The sequence below is a fragment of the Cynocephalus volans genome, chromosome 10 (genome assembly GCF_027409185.1).
Source record: "Cynocephalus volans isolate mCynVol1 chromosome 10, mCynVol1.pri, whole genome shotgun sequence".
In the NCBI taxonomy this organism is placed as follows: Eukaryota; Metazoa; Chordata; class Mammalia; order Dermoptera; family Cynocephalidae; genus Cynocephalus; species Cynocephalus volans.
This window is the reverse complement of record NC_084469.1, coordinates 98,451,334-98,470,171: the sequence shown is the minus strand read 5'-3', so window position 1 is coordinate 98,470,171 and position 18,838 is coordinate 98,451,334. Positions and strand designations below refer to the sequence as shown.

Genomic DNA, 18,838 nt, shown 5'->3' with positions numbered 1-18,838 from the left:
GTGTCAACTCAAGCCATAGCAGAGCCTGAGGCAAAAGAAAACAATGAACACTTCCATCTGCATGTTTGTATGTATTCTTTTTAATGATTAATTTCTTCCAAAGTGTTAAAGTAGTTGAAAAAATATTGAAATATTGAAAAGCACATGTATTAAAACTGACAATGCTATTTTACATTGAAATATGTTTCTGCCCAAACCAGGATTTATTGTAATTTTTATTTGGGTGCTTTAATGGAAGCAAGCTCATTTTTTCCAACTACTTTAATGCTGTGGAATAAAACGAACTATTAAAAAATACATAAACACATACGTTTAGGGGCACAGGTATGTCCTTTTTCCTTAGGCACCAATATGGCTCAATACTGTGCTAGTAGGAAGAAAACCCAGGAGTGTGTCAGAGCCTACTTGGTTTCACTCCTGGGAGTCAGTTGTGCACAAATCTCAACTCACTGATGTTGGTAGTTTAAAATTGATTGTCATGGGAGTATTTACACCACGGGAATTGGCGATCAGTTTCAAATTGATTGGCAAGGCAAATAAGGGCCTTGCCTTCCTGGAGAATTGGTTGTTAAACATTTATCAGCACATCACTGGAGGAAACTCAGTCTCCAAAGGAAAATCTGGGTGTTATTACCAGGAGAATGGTTTCTGGAAAGGCAAAATAGCAGCTGTCCACCATGGTAGGTTTTTTTGTAAACACAAAGGAGGGCTTGAGTTGGGCTTTTCATGCTAGCTAAAATAGCCACTGTGTATTGAGCACTTACTATGTACCAGGCAGTGTGCCAAGTACTTTATGCATGGCAGGCCAGTACAGGGATTGAACCTTGGACCTTGGTGTTATCAGCACCACACTCTAACCAACTGAGCTCACTGGCCAGCCTTACTCTTTTATTTAAGAGACGTTTGAGAGGCAATGTGTTAAAAGCACAGGTTCTGGAGCCAGACTACCAGGTTCAAACCCCAGTTCTGTTCTACTAGCTGTGTGACCTCGGGCAAGTTACTTAACCTCTCTGGGTACTCCAGTTTTCTCATCTTTATAATGGGAGTAATAATATCAGTATCCACCCCATTGGGTGGTTATGAGGATTAAATGAGTTAACCTGAGTAAAGCTTCTAGGCACATATGAAGATTTCAAAAGGCTTTATCATTTCACTATTAATTTATAGTTTTATGATGAATTCGCACAACACTATGAGGTAGCGGTTTGTATTGCCTCCTCCTTATAAGGGAGGAAGCTGAGACACAGAGAGGTTAAGTAACTGGCTCCTCGTCACACAGCTAGAAGGGGAAGGAACCAGGTTCAAAGGCCGTGATGCTATGCTAGGGCAATCCTCAGAACAGCACCCTACTGACCATCGGTGTGTCTGTCTGTCCTTTTATTTGCCCTGTATAGCCAGAAGGAATCAGAGTCAACAAAACTGTGGTTGTTCGCACACTGAATCCACAAGGTGCAGGTGAGTTAGCTGCAGAAGAGGGCACAGGACCACCACCTGGGCACGGTGCTGCAGGGCAGGGGTGGGAGGGACCTGGTGCCATCAGTGTCTCTCACTCACCTAGCAGGGGGAGTGCAGAGAGAAGAGGTCCGTCCTGCAGACCTCAGTGACCAAGTCCCAGATACAGAGTCTGAGACCAGGATTCTCCTGCAAGGTGAGACGCCCTTGACCACCACCCCGTGGAGCCCATGAAGTCGTGGGGGTAGGGAGTGTGAGTCCCATGAAGGAAGCTGAGTTCCCTCTAATTCTGGGGGTGTTTAATCACTGAGCCTCCGTCCTTCATTTCAGCTAGCACAGCCCCTCCTGGATCTGTCTTCTAGAAGCTTTCAGGCAGTATTTAGTTCAGCAAAGAGCTTTTGCTGATAAATAAGTTTAAATGAGGAGTGATGTAGTTCAAGAGCAATTCTGCAGCTCATTGCCAGGGATGGAAGACTGGGGCAAGAAGGCATGAGAAGGGGCCTTGCAACCTGTGAGCTGTAAGGCTTTGGGGCAAGAGCCTTGGTTTCCTCATCTGTGATAGGGAGCGAATCCTAGTATCTACCACCAAGGGGTGTTGTAAGGATTAAATGAGAAACCATATGGTGTTCTCTTAGAACAGAGGCTGGCAGATAATATTAAGCACCATGTAAGTATTCGTGACTATTTTTACTGAAATTATTTTAGTACTGGTGGAACAAGAGGGCCAGGGACCAGGGGTCCCCTGTGAAGCGCAAGCCCCCCTTCCTCCACATGCAGACCTGGATCCAGCCGTTCAGTCATGCAGTCCCCCAGCCACCACCTGTCCCTGACCCCTTGGTCCTGGCTGGTCAGAGGCTGGGAACGCAGGGGGCAGTCCGGACCCTCCTCACGCCAACGGTGGGTCACCAGGCTTGAGCAGCGTCCTCCTACCCGGCTGTAGGGACCCCGGTGGCTCAGATGACAGAGGACGCTATTGATGGGGACCATCTGAAACACCTCATCGTGACCCCCTCGGGCTGCGGGGAGCAGAACATGATCAGCATGACGCCCACGGTCATTGCTGTGCACTACCTTGACCACTCAGAGCAGTGGGACAAGGTCGGCCTGCAGAAGCGGCAGGACGCCTTGAAGCTCATCCAGAAGGGTGTGTCCCCTGGGAGACCCCCGGATCTCTCCAGAACCCCTCTCCTCTGCGAACTCTTCCCCTCCGCTCTCTGAACCCTGACCCCCTCTGAGTCCCTCCTTCTTTTAAAGCTTCCTTCTCTCCCACCCCAAGCCCCCCTTTTCTCTCTGAACCCTTGTCCCACCCCTTGTAGCATTCCTGTCCCCTCTCTGTGCCCCTCCTCTCCCTGGCGTCCACCCACTTCGCTCAGCCCCCTCCCTCCCATCCCCCACCCCCGCTCCTTTGGGGACATTCTCTCTTACCCGCAGGGTACACCCAGCAACTGGCCTACAGACAACCGAGCTCGGCCTTCGCGGCCTTCCAGAACCGGGCGCCCAGCACCTGGTGAGTCACGGTCAGCTTGGCCGGCCTCAGCCTTGCGCCCCGCCGAGCAGGGCTGCATCTCCGCCAGGGGTGGTCTAGGCCAGCCTCGCCCAAACAGCCCTGTGCAGACACAGCCCTGTGCAGACACAGCCCTGTGCAGACACAGCCCTGTGCAGACACAGCCCTGTGCAGACACAGCCCTGTGCAGACACAGCCCTGTGCAGACACAGCCCTGTGCAGACACAGCCCTGTGCAGACACAGCCCTAAACTCCTCCCCCCGAAGAGTCAAGGCAGCCGCTGGCTGAGCGAACCGGGCGTCCATTAAGCATCACCAAGCGCCAGCTGCATGCAACCGCTGCGTCCCAGGCGCTGGGAAGCGAAACTGGACCCGCTGGGCTAGGCCCCGCCCCCCCTCTGTTCATTGGCTGGCTCGGATGGCAGTCTCTGGATCCCAGAGCCGATTGGCTCACGCTCTGTGCTCACTCCCCAGGCTGACCGCCTACGTGGTCAAGGTCTTCTCTCTGGCCGTCAACCTCATTGCCATAGACTCCCAGGTCCTCTGTGGGGCTGTCAAATGGCTGATCCTGGAGAAGCAGAAGCCCGACGGAATGTTCCAGGAGGATGGGCCCGTGATACACCAGGAAATGATTGTAAGAGGCTGGGATTCAGGGCAGAGTGGGGCAGGGGCACCTGAGTGTCACAGAATGGGGGAGGTGGGAAGGGACAGGAAGATAAATGAGCCGTGAGTGTCACCCCAACGTCGCAAAAACCGGAAACCTGCAGAGCCCAGTGCAAAATGAAAACGCATGGCCCCTTGTTCAGAATTACATTAAACCAAGTGCAGGACCCCTGCCTGGGAATCCCCCTCCCACAGCCAACCCATCTCCAACTCCTGCTGCCTGGATGTTGCTGAAACCTTCCCTCCTGGTCATTCTCCGGGTGGCCTCCCACTCTTGTCTCTTAATCACTCGTCACATATCAGCTGGGGTGATTTTTTCAAATCGGATTGGATTATTCCTTGGAAAGTCCCATGGCTCCCCATAGCTCTTAAAATAAACACAGAACTCCTTAGAGTAGTGGTTCTCAAAGTGTGGTCTTTGGACCAGTAACAGCAGCACCCACCAACTTCTTAGAAACGCACATTCTGGGACTGGACCCCAGACCCATGAAGTCATAAATTTGAGCGGTGGGGCCCAGGATTCTAAATTTTAACAAGCTCCTCCTCCCTATCCCCCTGGTGATGGTAATGTGTGCTCAACATGGAGAATCTCTGCCTTCATCTGATCTTTCAGGCTTCTGGCCTCACAGCTTTCCCCCTCTCTCCACACTCCGTTCATACTGCTAGAAGCCCCTCTCTGTCCTGCCACAGGACCTTTGCACATGCTGTTACTGCTGCCTAGCATGCAAACCCCTACTTTCTTTGAGAGTTGATTTCTACTCTTGAGATTCTGACTCCAGCTGTAATTCCTGAGGGACACCTTTCCTAATCTCCCCGACTGGCCTACCCACAGTTCATGCTTCCTATTGTGTCCTCTCCTGTGCAGCACTCATCAGTTTGAAATTATGTATCTATTGAGGAGCTGGTTGGTTCGTGTCCATCTCCCTACTAGACAAGGCAGGTGTCTGGTTTTCGTCCAGACAACTGTCTGGGCCAGGGCAGCTGTCTGGTTTTCGTCCACCATTGTATCCACAATGCCAGCACAGTGGCCCTCCAGTGACCTTCCTGGAGGGGTGGGGGGCACCAGGAAGAGATCCAATTCTGCCCAGACCCCCTGATTCCGCAGAGGGGTTCGTTGGCACCTGTAGACACACTTGTGACCCTATTCTTGCTTCTTGCTCCCCATCTCAGGGTGGCTTCCGGGACCAAAACGAGAAGGAGGTGTCCCTCACAGCCTTTGTTCTTATCGCGCTGCAGGAGGCTAAAGATATTTGTGAGAATCAGGTCAACGTAAGTGTCCTTCACTTCCCCACCCTACCTTACCCTACCCCACCTGGGGAATATCCACCTTGGAGGATGAGGTGTCACATTTGGGGGATTTCCACCCCTCCCTAGTGCTATATCAGTTACTACAGCAGCCCTAATACCTAACGTGTATCGAGCACTTGACTAAGAAACCCATCTAAGAGCCTCACATGATTAAGTCCCGTAATCCTTGTAACAGCTGAGAGGGAGGCTCCTCTTATCCCCAGTGTACAGATGAGGAAACTCAGGCACAAAGAGATCAAAGACTGGATCAAAGACGGGATGTTTGCTTTACCATCTTCAGAGAGAAAATCTTGCTTTTAGTAAATTTCCAAAAGCCACTTCAGTCTAAGTACTTTCCCCATCACTTCTACATGATAAGTACATTTGCATCCTTGCTGGTCCCTTAAAGATACAGGGCTAAGACTATTTCCTTAGTCCAGGGGATATTTCAGAAGATTTTCAAAGGGATTCATGACCCCAGATGGGAAAACACGTAAACTTTTGGTTCATTGCCGTCCCCTTTACCTCTGGTTTTGTTTCTGAAGCAGAGAAGCTTAGAAAGACGGTCTCCTGAGAGTCTGTAATGGCTCTGTCTGCTTTGTTCTGGGGTCTTGAGAGTGGGTTGTTTAACCTTTGGCTTCCCAAGTGGGGAGCCCCAGGATCCCACTTTCTCCCTTCTTAGGATCCCAGAAAGGAGATGGAGGAGAAGGGGCTGGTGAAGGGGAAAACAAACACAGGGCTGTTGGCTCGAACGACCAAGAGGGACCTGGTGACTTTTATTTTATGTATAGGAGAAATTATGGTTTAAAAGAGAGAGATGGTGCTAGGGCCATGAGGTCAGACAGGTCTGACTTCAAATCCTGACTCTCAGTCACTTCCCCCATTGGGCCTCAGTGTGTGCATCTGTAAAATGGGAATAATAATCTTTGTATTTTTTAGAGCGTTCTGAGTTGTCTCAGCTATAACACACATGTAACCTAGATGATGCAAAAATCTATGGGGACATTTATTTTAAGGATCCAGAGATTTATCAACTGCAGAGATGATGGTGGCCTCAGGGACTCTGCCAGGATGCTTTGCCCCTCTCTCCATGTCCTTCATTCCCTTCTTACCCAACAATTCAGCTTTCCCTGCCACCCAGGCTGCCTTCCTTAGGGGAATAGCCAAATCAAGGCTAGAGCCTTCGGATTCTCAGGGAGGAACTTTGATTGGCTCAGCCTGGGTCAGGTGACTAAGTCTGGACCAATCAGCTGAGGACAGGAGGTAGATCTCAGTGGGTAAACATGGCAGCTTCCACTGTGGCCATGTGGATGGAAGGGAAGAAGAAAAGTTCCTACCAAAGTCAGGGGTGGATGCAGGAGAGGCAGCTGAGCAGGCAAAAGGACTGGTTTCTGCTGCCACACAGCAACGTTGTGACAGAGCATAGCACAGGCTGTGGAACCAGCTTGCGAGAGCCAATTGTGAAATTTTTTCAAGCTGGTTGTTAAACACAATTATTGTTAAAAATTAACTAATATAAAGTTACAGTTAAATGAATTACATTAAACACAAAGGAGATAAAAACTCAATGCTACCTAATTATGTTACTATTTATTCCCATTATCTATGCTCTTGAGGTTATGTATGTCTGTGGTGGAAATCTTACATCATACTGTGCTACCGCACATCTCTTCTCAGCTCTGTATTCAGTGATGCTACATTGGTAGGTGGAAATCAGTCATGATGGAAGTATTTTACACCATGGGAATCAGCAGATAGTACAAATCATATCTTCTTCCGCTTTCAGAAAGCCAGGTTTGGGATCCTGACTCTGCCACTTACTATCCAGGTGGTCTTGACAAAATTATTGTATCTCTCAGGGTACCAGTATTCTCATCTCATAAGGTTTTATGAGGTTAAATGAATGGATGTAATGCCTGGCACACAGTGTGAGTTACAATGATGATGATGATGATTGGATGAGGTGTTCACAGGGGTTTGCTGAGTCTGGCTCCTACTAGAATGTGAATGCTTATTTGGAGCATCTCTTCTGAACGCTTTGCTCAATGGTGTCACATTGGCAGCTTGAAATTAGCCCTGGTGGGAGTATTTACACCACAGAAATTGGCAATCATTATAAATCAGGGCTCCCATGTCCTCCCACTGGAGAGCCAGTTGTTAAACATTTACCAGCACAGCACGGGATGTATGGACTGCTCCAGGTACATAATAGGTATTCAGCAACAAGGCAGATCCTGTGGCTAAAATGTCTGGAAAATCCTCAAAAATAGATCCAAGACAGATATGTCTCAAGGACAGAAACCATCCTTGTGCCCAGGAAGTGGTACTTATATGATCCTTACCAGCTGTCTGGCAGCAATGCCCATCTGACCAGAGTATCTGATCTTTTTTCTCAGAGTCTGCCAGGCAGCATCAATAAAGCAGGAGACTTCCTCGAAGCCAGTTACCTGAATCTGAAGAGACCGTATGCTGTGGCCATTGCTGGCTATGCCTTAGCCCACTTAGGCAAGCTGGAGGGTTCCCACCTCATCAAGTTTTTGAGCACAGCCAAAGGTGAGGGGCAACCTGGAAGGGTGAAGGGTGATACATGACTCGGGTTTAAGGGAGATGATTATGAGCTGGGATGGATGGCCCTAAGCTGAGCTGGGATGATGGCCTTAAGCTGAGATGGGATGAATGGCCCTAAGCTGAGCTGGGATGATGGCCTTAAGCTGAGATGGGATGAATGGCCCTAAGCTGAGCTGGGATGATGGCCCTAAGCTGAGCTGGGATGATGGCCCTAAGCTGAGCTGGGATGATGGCCCTAAGCTGAGCTGGGATGATGGCCCTAAGCTGAGCTGGGATGATGGCCTTAAGCTGAGATGGGATGAATGGCCCTAAGCTGAGCTGGGATGATGGCCTTAAGCTGAGATGGGATGAATGGCCCTAAGCTGAGCTGGGATGATGGCCCTAAGCTGAGCTGGGATGATGGCCCTAAGCTGAGCTGGGATGATGGCCTTAAGCTGAGATGGGATGAATGGCCCTAAGCTGAGCTGGGATGATGGCCTTAAGCTGAGATGGGATGAATGGCCCTAAGCTGAGCTGGGATGATGGCCCTAAGCTGAGCTGGGATGATGGCCCTAAGCTGAGCTGGGATGATGGCCTTAAGCTGAGATGGGATGATGGCCCTAAGCTGAGCTGGGATGATGGCCCTAAGCTGAGCTGCGATGATGGCCCTAAGCTGAGCTGGGATGATGGCCCTAAACTGAGCTGGGATGATGGCCCTAAGCTGAGCTGGGATGAATGGCTCTAAGGTATGCCAAGTCCTCACTGTGAACTACACAAGAACGTCCATTGAATCATTCATTCAACAAGTGTGCATTCAATTCAAAGGGAAGAGAGAAGGTTGATGAAAGAAGAGAGTGAGGCAGGAGTGACAACACTGAGGGTCTTGAATGTCATCCGGAACACAAGAACACCAAGAATTCTAGCATGAGCCTTTTTCTGAGCTTTCCCTGAGTCATCCCCAGGCTGGACAGAGCAGTGAGCATTGGGGTTGGGATTGTCCTCTTTGCAGAAAAGAACCGCTGGGAGGAACCTGGTAAGCATCTCTACAACGTGGAGGCCACGTCCTACGCCCTCTTGGCCCTGCTCCTGCTTAAAGACTTTGACTTTGTGCATCCTGTCGTGCGATGGCTCAATGAGCAGAGATACTATGGTGGTGGCTATGGCTCCACTCAGGCAAGTGGGCTCACCTCCCCCGGGCACCTGCATCTCTGACTCCTGTGGCCTTCCACTGGCCTCCCTGAGAAGACTTTGAGACCCAGAGAGACAGTTCTTCTCTACCACGAGCCAGGGTAATGGGAGTGGAGTTGAGAAATCAGTTTTTCTTACTTGTGAACCCATCTGTAAGTTCTAGACTACATTCTGGATGCTGCAAGCTGTGTTCTGGGCCTTCTACTCACTCCTGGTATCTAAACCATGTTCTCAGGGCCCAGGTTCAGGTGTGAGCTTCCCTCTCTCCTGGTGGGTTCTAGACCATGTTCCTAGTTCTACCAGGGTCCTAATCTTACCCTCTCCTGCTGCTGGGTTCCAAACTGCATTCCCAGTTTCACCAGGTTCCCATTGACACGCCGTCACACTGGTAAGTTCTAGATCAGGTTTTAGGTTGTTCTAGGGCATTATCCAAGCCTCCCTCCCCCATTGGTGGGTTCTAGACCATGGTTTAGTAACTTCAAGCTCCAATAACCTCAGTCTCCGGTTTCTTTATGGTTGTCTCTCAATCACATTCTCAGTGTCACTTTTGGATTCTAGATCATATGCTCTGTGTCCCCAGGCTCCAATTTTATTCCCTTTTTCATGAGTGGGTTCTAGACACATTCTCAGTGTCCCCAAGCCCTGGTCTAAGATAAGACTCTCTTCTCTGTGTAGGACCACATTTTCAGGGTTGCTAGACCTTCAATCTTATGCCTGGACTTTCTGGTGGATTCTGGACATGTTCTCAGCATCTCCAAGCACCATTCTAGGCTTCTGTCCCTTGCAGAGATCTAGAACATGTCTGAAGTGTCTAATGAACTCCAATCTTACCCTCACACTCTCTGGCAGGTTCTAGGCCATGATTTGGGTGCCCCAGCTCCAATCTGAACCTCTTTACCCCCCAGTGGGTTCTAACTACTTTCTCCGGCTACCAGCTCACTCTCTTTCTCTCTCATGGGTTCTAGGCTACCTTCATGGTGTTCCAAGCCTTAGCCCAATACCAAAAGGACGTCCCTGACCACAAGGCTTTGGACCTCGAGGTGTCCCTCAAGCTGCCCAGCCGGAGCTCCCCGGTCAAGTACCGCCTCGTCTGGGAATCGGCTAGCCTCCAGCGCTCAGAAGAGGTACAGCCACCCGGCCAACCCCTTCCTACTCTCACCCTGCATGCCAGCCAGGGTTTGCGGGAGGGAGGACAGATGACCATCATAGTCAGGGGAAGGCTTGGTTCCCAACACCCTCTCTTCTCTCTCCCCACTCTCTGCAGACCAAGGTAAATGAAGGTTTTACATTAACCGCTGAAGGAAAAGGCCAAGGCACCTTGTCGGTAAGAAACAGGAATCAACCACTTTCTCTTGGCCCCTGTCCTCTGGAGGAACCCTCCACTTCCTGTCCTCAGCTGTCCCAAGTCCCATGAGCTGACACTTTTTCTTTCTCCCATATTATCAGGTGGTGACAATGTACTATGCCAAGCTCAAAGACAAAAGCACCTGCAAGAAGTTTGATCTCAGGGTCAGCATAAGCCCAGCACCTGAATCAGGTAAAATAAGTAAAGGTTCTATCTGTCACCTCCTCCTCATTCTAATGTCTGCCCCCCCATCCTGAATCATGTCCCGGGGACATTCCCTCCTATCTTTGTCTTCTATATTTCTAGTCAGGAAGCCTGAAGATGCCAAGAGGACTATGGTCCTTGACATCTGTACCAGGTGAGACGTGAGGTCATTGGGGTGGATCTTGGCCATGCCTGTCTCTGGCAAGATTTCTTACAAACTATATCTGTGATATTCCATACTTTCCGACTGTACCATTTATCTATGATGTAGAGAGCACAGATAGTCCTTACTTTGCATGGCATTGTAAGACCGTAGCAATGACCATGTAAGCTGAGGTCATGGAAAGTGATCTTAATAATCAATGGGAGAAATTACAATTGTTCCATGACCTTTAAAACTTTCTTTCACAACATTAAAAATTCTCATACTGCCAGTTATAAAGGCATAGGGAAATGAAAACTGTAGTATTGATTGAGTTTGCTATAACATAAAACATTAGAACAGTGAGATTAAAGTTTTTTTTTTTTTTAATTTTGTAAAACACTTATGGGGAGCACTGTAGTTCAGACAATGCTTGCCTTCTTCTCATCAGATAACTTACCATATGGAGTAAGCATCTTTTCTATGCCATCATGAACTGTCATGCTCTGTATTAGTCTGTTTTGTGTTGCTATAACAGAAATACCTGAGACTGGGTAATTTATAAAGAACAGAGGTTTATTAGGCTTACGATTCTGGGACAGCTGCATCTGGCACTGGCCTCAGGCTGCTTCTACTCATAGCAGAAAGTGGCAGACAGCTGGTAGGTACAAGCAGATCACATGGTGAGAGGAAGCAAGACAGAGAGAGGAGGTGTCAGGATCTTTTAAACAACCAGCTCTCATGGGAACTAATAGAGTGAGAACTCACTTAGAGCCCCCTCCCCCAGGGAGAGCATTAATCCATTCATGAGGAACCTGCCCCATGACTCAAACAGCTTCCAGCACTGCCATTTTGGGGATCAGATTTCCACATGAGTTTTGGTGGGGACAACACATCCAAACTCTATCATGCTCCTTTGTAAGTTTGGATCGGCTCTCAACATTTTATTCTTTGAGTTCTCACAATGTCATAGAATTACTCCAAGAGTTCTTTTAACATGAAGTTTCTCCCCTCGCCCAGCATCACTTCCTCTGGGACATCTTCATCATTTTAGCCTCTACCATCTTCCTCATTTAGGCTGATAAATTTTCCTTCACTAAGTCCCTCTGGCTGCATATCTCACAGGTCTGAAATGGTACAGGGTCAACATTTTCTCAGTCTGCTATTCTTCTATAACTAACTCCATTTACGTTCTAGTCAAAGTTCATTCATGATTATCACTTTTCATTTCTCAGCTGCATTTTTATTTTTCTTGGCCAATTTCCTCTTTCAAGGATTTATTTTTGTGAAATGTCATGTGGCTTCATCACCAGGAGACAAGGAGGCAACACAATTATGCACTTTGCTGTCTGTGTGTGGATTGAATAATGGATATTCAGTGACTGATCACCAACAGACTTTGAAAGGAGTGGCACGACTGGTCATTAGTTATGATGCACATCTGTTATTTATGTAGTGATGTGTGCACTGAAGAGTTAGCAACAAAATTTGTACTTTATGCAATGACACAATTAATTTACCAAGGTACTGATATTTGAACCGGGTCATTGGGCGACTGGTGTTATTTAACTGAATCATGCAAAGTGAGGACTGCCTGTATCCTTGTCCTCATTCTCTAGAACAACTGGGCATGAAAGGGTTAAGAAAGGGTTAAATAACTCATCAAATGTTATATAGAGCTGGGATTTGGACCCACGCAGTTGGATCCAGTCTAAGCTTTTTAATCACCTTGACTATTACACCAGTTTTCCTCTTCTCTCTTTGTGGAAGTGTTTCCTAAAATCTAGTAGCCTTCTATGCTGCTATGTGGAAGCCAGAAGCCTTAGTCCCTGACCAGATCCCCCCTTGTCCAGGCAGAGACCCCTGGGGCCAACCCCACTCTGGGACCCAACACCCTCTCCCTTCCTTATCCAGGTACTTGGGAGACCAGGATGCTACTATGTCAATCCTGGATATATCCATGATGACTGGCTTTGTTCCTGACACTGCAGACCTTGATCTGGTATGGAGGGCTTAGGAGCTGGAATCAGTGGGAAGGAGCCTGGGTCTGGAAGAGGCTTCAGGGAGAGAAGGGGTCTGGGAGGGATTTTCACAAGCCGTACCTTTCCCCAGCTGAGCACTAAAGTTGACAGATACATCTCGAAGTATGAGCTGAACAAAGCCTTCTCCACCAAGAGCAATCTCATCATCTACCTGGACAAGGTGAGGCTCATCCTCTCCTGGGAGGTTTCCATGGGGACCTTGGCCCCTACCTGGCTGGTGTTTTCTTCTCTCTTGGCCCTTGGCCCCAGGTCAAGCTAGCCCCAGGCTAGGGGGATACAGGGTCTGTGCTGTTGGGAGAGGGATGAGGGGTGGGAAGGAAGGAGGTTGTAAAACAAGGTGGTCAATGCAGGACCACCTTCTATGAGCATCTCGCCTTCTGACCACTGATGTTCCAAACTCATTTTCTACTTCTCGTCATAGTCTTAAACAACCATTGAAAAAGAGGCACTTTGGTTTTATCTAAAAAGTGCTTAGTAGAAAGAACGTGCCTTGTTCCCTACCCTAGCTCCAGCTTTGTTCCTCTCTCTGCATCTATTTCTCTCTTCTCTTATTCTCTTTCCATCTTGCATTCTCTTGCTCTCTTCATCTCTACCATAATTTGGTCTTTCTCCTTTTCTGCCCATTCTCCTATTCTCATATCTTCCCTTTTAACTCCCAGTGTCCCTCAACAGCACATTAATAAGGATAAGTAACACTAGCTACTAGAACAAAACTCCTAAGAATACGGGGTCTCAACATAATAGAGTTGTATTTCTTGCTCTTGTAAAGTGCAGTTGGTTTGGGAGGTAAGGAAGAGGCCCTCTGCTCCATGCAGTAACTCAGGGATCCAAGCACCTTCCATCTTGTGGCTCAACAATCCCTAGGATTTTGGAGTTCTCTACAGGATCTGTTCTTTCTAGAAGAAAAGAGGATTGTGTGTGGGATGTTTTATGGGCGTAGATAGCAATTCGTTGGCCAGAGCTCAGTCATCTGGCAGCACCTAATTGAAAGGGACACTGAGAAATGTAAGGGTTCTTCATTACATTTATAGAAATTTTTGCATTCTCTTTTAATGCTGTTTTTCTGTGAACTTTAGAAGTACCCTCACATAGCCTAGCTGTGAGCCTAGGAGAAAAAGAAACATTCATTTTTGCCACTTCCTCTTCCCCCCATCTGTAACCCTACTCAATCCCTCAATTTTTCCACTGCTGCTCCAACTCCCAGTACTCCCTATGCTGGACTTCCTCCCATGTGTCCCACTAATCAACCTCCTTCTTCCCCTTCAGATCTCAAACTCTGAGGAAACATGTATATCCTTCAAAGTTCACCAGTACTTCAATGTAGGGCTTATCCAGCCTGGATCAGTCAAGGTCTACTCTTACTACAACCTGGGTGAGCAGCCAACCTAGGGCCTGGGGTCTGAGGGTCTCAGGAATCTGTGAGTTGGGGGTTTGAGGGTCCTGAGGGTCTGAGGATCCCAAAGATCTATGAGTTGAGGTTCTGAGTATCCTGCAGATCTGATAGTTAAGGTGTGAGGGTCACAAGGATTTGCAAATCGGAGGTCCAAAGATCTCAGGAATCTTTGAGTTGGGAGTCTGAGAGTCTCAAGAATCTGGGGTCCCAAAGACCAGAAAGTTGGAGGTCTGAGGGTCACAAAGATTTGCCACTCAGAGGCCTGACTGTCCCAGAGATGTGTGAGTTGGGGGTCTGAGAGTCTTGAGGGTCTGAGGATCCCAAAGATCAGAAAGTTGGAGGTCTGAGGGTACCAGGGATCTGAGGGTAAAGGACCTAGCATTTCCAGGTCTGAGGGACCGAGAGTTGGAAATCTGAGTTTCCAAGGCATGGTCTCTGGGATGGAGGCCCTGGCCCTCTGACCCTTTCCCCATTCCCTCTGCTCACAGAGGAAACCTGCACCATGTTCTACCACCCAGAGAAGGATAAAGGAATGCTGACCAAGCTCTGCCACAAGGATATGTGCCGCTGTTCTGAGGGTGGGTGCTCCAGAGCCAGGAAAGGGTGGCCTGAGGGACCCACATCCACCTGGATCCTCTATCCCTATGGACCCCGGGCTGGCCACACCCATGGGCAGTGGGTCCTGGATAAGAAGTGGGACTTAGACCATGTCTCCACTTCCACCCTACAGAGAACTGCTTCATGCAGCACCTGGATGAAAAGATCACTGCAGAGTACCGGCTGGAGAAGGCCTGTGAGCCAGGAGTGGACTATGGTGAGTGGGCATATGCAGGTGTGGCTGTGTGTGAGTGACAGTGTGCGTGGCTGGGTTTGTGTGTGTGTCAGATTGTGTGGTGGTAGGTCTGGTTGTGGCTGTGTGTGCAACAGGCTGTGAGTGGCCATAGCTGGGTGTGACTGCTTCAAGCTGTGGGGTGGGTGTGTTGTGTATAGGCATGAGAATGTGTTGAGAAGTGTTGTGATTGTGTGGGGAACTGTGGTTAGGAGTGTGTGAAAAACAGGTGGTTGTGAATGTTCTCGTTGTCGGTATTTGGGGCAGCTGGCCAGTACGGAGATCCGGACCCTTGACCTTGATGTTACAAGGCTGTTCTCTAACAGCCGGCCAGCCTCAGGTGGCTGTGAATGGATGTGGTTGTGGGTATGGGTGTTTGTGCAACTGTGAGTCTGTACTTCTGCATAGCCATGGTTGTGTGAGGCTGTGGTTACAGATGACTGTGAATGTGAGTATTTGTCATTGTGTATATGGCTGTAGTTGTGGGTGGCTGTGATTGTGTGCATGGTTGAGTGTAACTGTGTGTGAGGTGTTGGGTTGTGAGTGGCTATGGTTGTGCATGATGTGTGAGGCTATGTTGTGGGTGACTGTCAATAGTAGCTGTAGCTGTGTATATGGCTGTAGTTGTGGGTAGCTCGAATTGTGTACATGGGTGTTTGTGTGACTGTGTATGTGGCTATGGCTGTGTGCAGTTGTGAGACTGTAGTTGCCTGTAACCATAATTGTGTGAGACTGTGGTTGTGAATGCCAGTGGGTATGAATAGCTCTTGTTGTGCATATGAGTATATTTGAGAATGACTCTAGTTCCGTTCATGGTTGTGTGTGTGGCTGTGAGGTTGTAGTTATGAGTAGCCTTGGTTGTGTGAGTAACCCTACTTGTGTGAGACTGTGGTTGTGGATGACAGTAAATGTGAATAGATGAAGTTGTGTATATGACTGTACTTGTGAGTGGCTCTAGTTCTGTTCATGTTTGTGTGGCTGCGAGGTTGTAGTTGTGTGTAGCCTTGGTTGTATGAGACTGATTGTAGGTAACCCCAGTTATATGAGACTGCAGTTGTGGCTGACAGTGGATATGAGTAGTTGTTGTTGTGTATATGACTGTACTTCTGAGTGGCTCTAGTTGTGTTCATGGTTGTGTGTGTGGCTTTGAGGCTGTAGTCGTGTGTAGCTTTGGTTGCATGAGACTGTTTGTAAGTAACCCCAGTTATATGAGACTGTGGCTGTGGATGACAGCGAATGTGAGTAGCTGTAGTTGTGAGTGGCACTCATTGTGTGTATGGTTGTGTGTGTGACTGGGAGGTGTAGTCACGGTTGTATGACACTGTGATTGTGGATGGCTGTACAGGAGTAGCTGTTGTTGGATATAGGGCTGTACTTGTGAGTGGCTGTAATGGTGTGCATGCCTCTGAGTATGACTGTGTGTGGGATGGTGATTGTGTGACCACATGCGGTTGTGTGTGTTACTGAGGGGAGGGTGGATTGTAGCGTGACTGGCGGCGATCCTGCACTTCTCTGCTTGTGGGGAGCAACCGGTGCACTCTGCCTGGATGTACTTGCTCGAGGGTGCCCCCCATGATCAACCTGCCCATGACCCACACTGTCCATCTCTCCCCTCTCCTGCAGTGTACAAGACCACACTGAAAAAGACGGTGCTGTTGGATGACTTTGACGAGTACACAATGCTCATTGAGCAGGTCATCAAATCAGGTCAGCCTCAGGCTGTCTTTCCACCCTGTTTCCTTCTCTCCTCCTCCCAACCCCGTTGCTCAGCTTCCCTGTTTCTCTCCACTCCAGGCTCTGATGAGGTGCAGGTTGGACAAACTCGCACGTTTATCAGCCACATCAAGTGCAGAGATGCCCTGAAGCTGAATGAGGGGAAACACTACCTCATGTGGGGCGTCTCCTCCGACCTCTGGGGAGAGAAACCCAAGTGAGTGCTCGCTCTGTGCCTGCATGGCACTATCCCACCCGCCCTTTCCCCTCCCCCTTCTGACTTGTCCTGTTGTCCCTCCTCCCCCCAGCATCAAGTATATCATCGGGAAGGACACCTGGGTGGAGCATTGGCCTGAGGCAGAAGAATGCCAAGACGAGGAGAACCAGAAACAGTGCCAGGACATCGGTGACTTCACAGAGAGCATGGTCGTCTTTGGTTGCCCCAATTGACGACCTACCCCATGCACTGTCCTTCCACCCCGCACCCCTCAATAAAGTTTCAGTTATATTTCACTGTCTCAAAGTCTGGAGTTCTCTGAGAGAGGGAAAGAGGCAACTGTTGTCCCCAGTTGCCTCACCTGCTGCTCAGTCCCATTCTACCTGAAACCTCACCTGTTCCCATTTTATTCCCTCCTGTAGTTCACCTGAGAGTGTGCTGGCTACCTCACCCACAGAGCATGTGCCTGCCTCACCTGCACCTGGCCTGCAGTGCACCTGCATCTCCCCCGCATCACAGCTCCCTCCTTACCTGAGTTCTCACTTGCATCCTTCACCTCCGTCCTCACCTGCAGCTCACTGCCCCTTCACCTGAGTTCTCACGCACAGTTCTTGCTTACCTACATTCTCACCTGGATTCTTACCTGCATCCTCACCTGGATTCTTCCCAATATTCTATCTGATTCTTCACCTGCTTTCTCATCTGTACCCTCAACTGTATCTACCTGCATTTTTTGCATTCTCACCTGGACCCCACCCACATCTTTACCTGCATCCTTCTGTGGATCTCTTTTTGTGTGTTCTTACCAGCATCCTCACCTCCATTCTCACCTGCATATTTGCCTGACTTCTTTTTTTTTTTTAAGATGACCGGTAAGGGGATCCCAACCCCTGACTTGGTGTTGTCAGCACCATGCTCTCCCAAGTGAGCTAACCGGCCATCCCTATATAGGGATCCGAACCCGTGGCCTTGGTGTCACCAGCACCACACTCTCCCGCATGAACCACAGGCCGGCCCTTTTACCTGACTTCTTACCTGCACATTCACCTGCATCTTTTCCTGTGTCTTCCCCAGCACCATAAACCCACAGTCCTGCTCTACCTTCTCACCTTCATCCTCACCTGCACCTTTACCTGCACCTTCACCTGTCCTCAGTTTCATCCAGTCTGCCCCTCATGTGCAGCTCACTCTCACTGTTTTCCATGTCACCTGCTTTCTATTTGCCCTCGTCCAGGCTCACCCCACTGTCCCAGTGTCCACTTTCTGGATGGGCCTGAACAGACTAGTCAATGCCTCAGGTTGGATTGTGTCTGGTGGCTGCAGCCAAGAGGGGGCAGTCAGGGGCAGGAGAGCAGGTCGGTATTTCCAGCTGGGGCCCCAGGTCAGGGGAAGACGTGACTCAGCAGCCAGGGAGGTAGTGTGAGAACTGTTGTGGTCACAGAACACAGAACTGCGTGGGAAGATGCAGCCACCAGTGTATGTGTGTGGGCAGGGGGAGGGGTGCACGTTGCTGCTTCTATCTACATCTCTCGTCCTTTGGAGACTGTTGAGGGTGGGACCCAGGATCCCAGCTCTGGACAAAGCCATACTGGCAAACCCTCTTGAGCCTGAAAGCCACAGCCACACTATTCTGTTCCCCTAAGACCCCCAGGTCCTGGAAACCTCCACATCCCAACTCCAGGAATATGGGGGAAATTAACCCACAATCCACCACTACTCATAACTCCAGATTCCCAAAGCCAAAGGCCCCAGTCAAGGGGAGACCCAAAGTTCATCCTCACGCACTTGTATCCCAACTGACAGGTGAGTACACACCCTACTTCACGTCCCTCTTAATTCTTTACTTACTCATTTCCCTTCTCCTGTTTGGGATTCATTTTATTCATTTCTCAAACACATGAGAGGGTTTTTTGGTTTTGTTTGTGTGTTTGTTTTGAGCATCTATTGTTCTAGTCTGTGAAGATAGAATCTTATGACTCATATTCTAAAAAAGGAACAGGAAAGGACTCTTAAAGCCAGCATGAAACTGATTTCAGACAGTGAGGATGTCCAAAAAGGAAAGTAGGACAGAGCTACCTGAGAAAGCTCACCTGGGTGGGGGTGGGGAGGTGTCCAGCAGTAGATCTTGCTAACAAGATACCATAGACTAAGTGGCTTAAAGCATTTATTTCTCCCTGTTTAGAGACTGGGCATCTGAGGTCAGGGTGCCAGCATGGGTGGTGTCTGGTGAGGGCTCTCTTCCTGGTTTACAGACGGGTGCCTTCTTCCTGCATCCTCACATGGAGGAGAGAGGGAGCAGCTCGTATCTTTCCT

General features: G+C 49.0%; 1 protein-coding gene across 1 annotated transcript in view; it reads left to right on the top strand.

Moving 5' to 3' along the window:
• The window catches only part of C3 (complement C3), a 32,392-nt gene extending 15,576 nt beyond the window's left edge, over positions 1 to 16,816 (top strand). Inside the window, exons 22-41 of the mRNA XM_063109629.1 lie at positions 1,395 to 1,455; positions 1,562 to 1,648; positions 2,393 to 2,596; positions 2,884 to 2,959; positions 3,430 to 3,589; positions 4,789 to 4,887; positions 7,302 to 7,458; positions 8,462 to 8,625; positions 9,606 to 9,764; positions 9,905 to 9,964; positions 10,087 to 10,177; positions 10,292 to 10,343; positions 12,246 to 12,333; positions 12,444 to 12,533; positions 13,640 to 13,745; positions 14,255 to 14,344; positions 14,497 to 14,580; positions 16,219 to 16,302; positions 16,390 to 16,525; positions 16,617 to 16,816. Of these exons, the coding sequence (XP_062965699.1) occupies positions 1,395 to 1,455; positions 1,562 to 1,648; positions 2,393 to 2,596; positions 2,884 to 2,959; positions 3,430 to 3,589; positions 4,789 to 4,887; positions 7,302 to 7,458; positions 8,462 to 8,625; positions 9,606 to 9,764; positions 9,905 to 9,964; positions 10,087 to 10,177; positions 10,292 to 10,343; positions 12,246 to 12,333; positions 12,444 to 12,533; positions 13,640 to 13,745; positions 14,255 to 14,344; positions 14,497 to 14,580; positions 16,219 to 16,302; positions 16,390 to 16,525; positions 16,617 to 16,758 (2,190 nt within the window). The 3' untranslated portion in view covers positions 16,759 to 16,816. The remainder of the gene's footprint in view (positions 1 to 1,394; positions 1,456 to 1,561; positions 1,649 to 2,392; positions 2,597 to 2,883; positions 2,960 to 3,429; positions 3,590 to 4,788; positions 4,888 to 7,301; positions 7,459 to 8,461; positions 8,626 to 9,605; positions 9,765 to 9,904; positions 9,965 to 10,086; positions 10,178 to 10,291; positions 10,344 to 12,245; positions 12,334 to 12,443; positions 12,534 to 13,639; positions 13,746 to 14,254; positions 14,345 to 14,496; positions 14,581 to 16,218; positions 16,303 to 16,389; positions 16,526 to 16,616) is intronic.
• The last annotated feature ends 2,022 nt before the right edge of the window (positions 16,817 to 18,838 follow it).